This window comes from Athene cunicularia, unplaced genomic scaffold (assembly GCF_003259725.1).
Source record: "Athene cunicularia isolate RWA unplaced genomic scaffold, athCun1 SCF_218, whole genome shotgun sequence".
NCBI classification, from domain to species: domain Eukaryota; kingdom Metazoa; phylum Chordata; class Aves; order Strigiformes; family Strigidae; genus Athene; species Athene cunicularia.
This window is the reverse complement of record NW_020799287.1, coordinates 1-3,115: the sequence shown is the minus strand read 5'-3', so window position 1 is coordinate 3,115 and position 3,115 is coordinate 1. Positions and strand designations below refer to the sequence as shown.

General features: G+C 57.4%; 1 protein-coding gene across 1 annotated transcript in view; it reads left to right on the top strand.

Annotated features, from left to right (window-relative positions):
* Positions 1-2,948, top strand: part of CCDC124 (coiled-coil domain containing 124) — an 8,073-nt gene extending 5,125 nt beyond the window's left edge. Inside the window, exons 2-4 of the mRNA XM_026867271.1 lie at positions 1,018-1,204; positions 1,549-1,663; positions 1,958-2,948. Coding sequence (XP_026723072.1) covers positions 1,018-1,204; positions 1,549-1,663; positions 1,958-2,162 — 507 coding nt within the window. The 3' untranslated portion in view covers positions 2,163-2,948. The remainder of the gene's footprint in view (positions 1-1,017; positions 1,205-1,548; positions 1,664-1,957) is intronic.
* Positions 2,949-3,115: the final 167 nt, after the last annotated feature.

Genomic DNA, 3,115 nt, shown 5'->3' with positions numbered 1-3,115 from the left:
CCTTCCCCTTCCCCTTCCCCTTCCCCTCTTTGTTTCTGTGTTTTGATGAGTTTTTCTTTAAACTCTGAGCTGTGGAGCAACTTCCTTTTTTTTTTATTTAATAGCCTCTCAAAGCCCGGCCTTGCTCACCCACCGCCTCCAAAGCGGCCCCTACCCCAACGCTCCTACTCCTTAAAGACGGAGGGAGACAGGCAGTTGTGTTGCTGCTGGGCTGGTTTCGCTGCTCAGCTGCCTTCGAGTAAACCCCTTCCATTAATGCTCGATCAGTTCCTTGTGCCAGCCCTGTGAATAATGGATGAGAGCCATAATTAAGTGGCCATGTAACTAACCTAAATACAAAATGCTTTGCAGCGTGTGACGCTGCCCCAAAGAGAGATGTTTGCTTGTTGTTCCTTTCTTTCTGCCAGAACTTACAGGCTTGGGGAGAGGAGGGGAAAAACTCAAAGCCGAAGTGCTGAAAGACCCCAAGGGCCTGTTGCATGGTCTTGTCACCCTCTTCCTTGGGCCTCGGAGGGCAAAGTGGCTCTTAAACCTCTTCTGGAGCATTTTAAAATTGCCACAAGAGCTGCGTTGCTTGTTGAATTCGGTCTAATCACCTGTCCCAGCTCTTAGGAAGAGCATGAGCCGGGCTTAAGGACAAATTCAGCCTCTTGGCTTGTCTCAAACAACAGCTGAACTTTCAACCTCCCACCACTTATTAAAATTAAAGTGGAAAACTTAATCTGATTGTCAGCAGCCCTGGCTGGCACCTCCTGCTCCTTCTCGACGGCAGGGTTGTGTTTCGCAGCACCGACGTCACGGGGAGCCAGCGCGTGGTTGCGGGCAGGGCAGGGACGGGGGAATTACTATTCTGAAGGGACGGGCCAGGCCCTTGCTGGAGGTCGGGGGGAATCAGCCAACGTCCTGCTCGGGCTGTCAGTGCTGCCTCCTCTTCAGGTGGGGTTCCCTGCTCCTCTGAGGGGTAGTTGGATCCCTCTGCCGAAGGGTGAAGGTGACCTGGTCCTTCCTCTCTTCCAGGAAGAGAGGGAGAAGCGGCGCCTGGAGCAGCTGGAGCGTAAGAAGGAGCTGCAGCGCCTGCTGGAGGAGGAAGACTCGAAGCTGAAAGGAAAGTCACCCAAGCAGGTCACTCCGGGCAAAGTCACCAGAGCCCAGATCGAGGAGACGATCAGGAAAGACCAACAGCAGAAGGAGAATGCGGACACAGGTTTGGTGAAACCACAGAAAGGCCCTGACAGCCACGGGGGGCTGGGGAGCAGGAAGGGAGGGCTCTTCCTCTTCCACCCACTGTCGCTGAAGGACAAGGGGTTCGGAAGGCAAAGGCTGCCTGCAGCAATCCCCTGCGGCCTGCTTTGCTGTGTCTGTGACCCACACCCAAATGGGGGGAAAAAACCAAACCCTCCTGTCACCTTGAGGCGGAGAGAGCAGGCAGCTTCTTTCCCAGGACTGGGGCTGAACTCTTGAGTTTTCAGAGTGCTTTGGAAAACCCTTTTCTGAGGGTTTTGTGCAAGTCTGGATTTGATGTTAATGGCTTTCCCTCTCCCTGTGCAGTGGAGAAGGAGAAGACTCACTTGGAGGTGCCCTTGGAGGAGAACATCAACAGAAGGGTGCTGGAGGAAGGGTCGGTGGAGGCCAGGACGATTGAGGATGCCATCGCTGCCCTCAGGTACGCAGCCGTGGCGTAGCCGTGCTCTCCTTGGAAGGTGGCGATTTCCTTACAAGAAATCTTGCAGATCCTCCCTCACCCAGAACTGGCTGCTTTTTCCACTTTGTGACTCGACAGCAAGAGCAGGACACGACCCTGCCCTGTTGTTCTGGGGAGAATATTTGAAGCGGGTCACGGGGTTTTTTGCTTTATCGCCCGGGTTCTTCTGTCTGAGCTGGCGGGGCTCAGAGCGGGGCGGGGGTCGGGGCTGCAGGGAGGGGTCCCTGACGTGTGTCTCCCTCCCAACTCCCTCAGCGTTGCCAACGATCCAGACCGGCACCCCGAGCGCCGGATGAAAGCCGCCTTCACAGCCTTTGAAGAGGTCAATCTGCCCCGCCTGAAGCAAGAGAACCCCAACATGCGCCTGTCCCAGCTCAAGCAGCTCCTCAAGAAGGAGTGGATGAAGTCTCCAGAAAACCCCATGAACCAGAGGCACAAAGCTTACAACAGCCAAAAGTAGAACTAGAGCTGATCGTCCCCTCAACCCCGGACAGTGGGCTGGAGCCCCAGGGCTCTGCTCCCGTAAAACCAGGAGACACAAGGATCCTCCTCTCCTTTTGTTTCCCTCCCCTGATCCCACTTTCTGTCTCTCTCTGTCCTTGAATTCAAGATAAGCACGAGGCCACGGCTCGCCTGGGGACCCCTCAGCGTCCCGCCGCCCTCACTGATGGCCTGTCCCCCCCCTCGACACACCCTCCCCACGGGCAGCTGGTGCAGAGTGACCCGCACAGACTAACACTACCTTCACGCTTCCCAGTTTGGTTATTATCTTCCCCAAAAAGCTCCTAACTGGCTTCCAGACCTTCAGCAGGGGCAGCCCAAGTCCCAAGGTCGGGACCCCCACGCCGGTTGGCCTCCATGCGTTAACCCACCCGCAGCCAGGACCTGAGCCCAGCTGCCTTCACCCCGGCCTCTGCCCTGCCTGCATTTCTGCCACCATCACGAGGAAGGCACCTGCCCTCTCTTGCTCCTGTCGCCCTCGGTGCTGGCGAAGAGATTTCAGACTGGGATCTGGTGGCCCTGTTGCCGGCCACCTCCCTCCCCTCGGTCTCACCCGGCGAGGAGGAACCACACCGGGAGCGGAAGCTCTGTCAGCGCCGCATCATGAGGAAGAGGGAAAAATAACCTTCTGTCTTGGAGGGGGAGTGGGAGCCGTAACGCAGCACCGCGCGGTTCCTGCCTCTGCCGCGCAGCACATGGCTGCCAGACTTCTCTGAGTGACTCCTGGTGGCCTTGCTGGTGGGACGGGGTGGAGCTGCAGCCCAGTGCCACCCAAGAAACGGCTCCAAGAAGGGAAAAACGCCGCTTCTCCCACCGCTTCTTCCCCTGCCTGCTCCTGGGCTTGGGTGAGAAAGTGTCCTGTGGGCCCGTGGAAGGGGACGTGGGACTGTCAGCTCAGCAGCTTCCCCCACC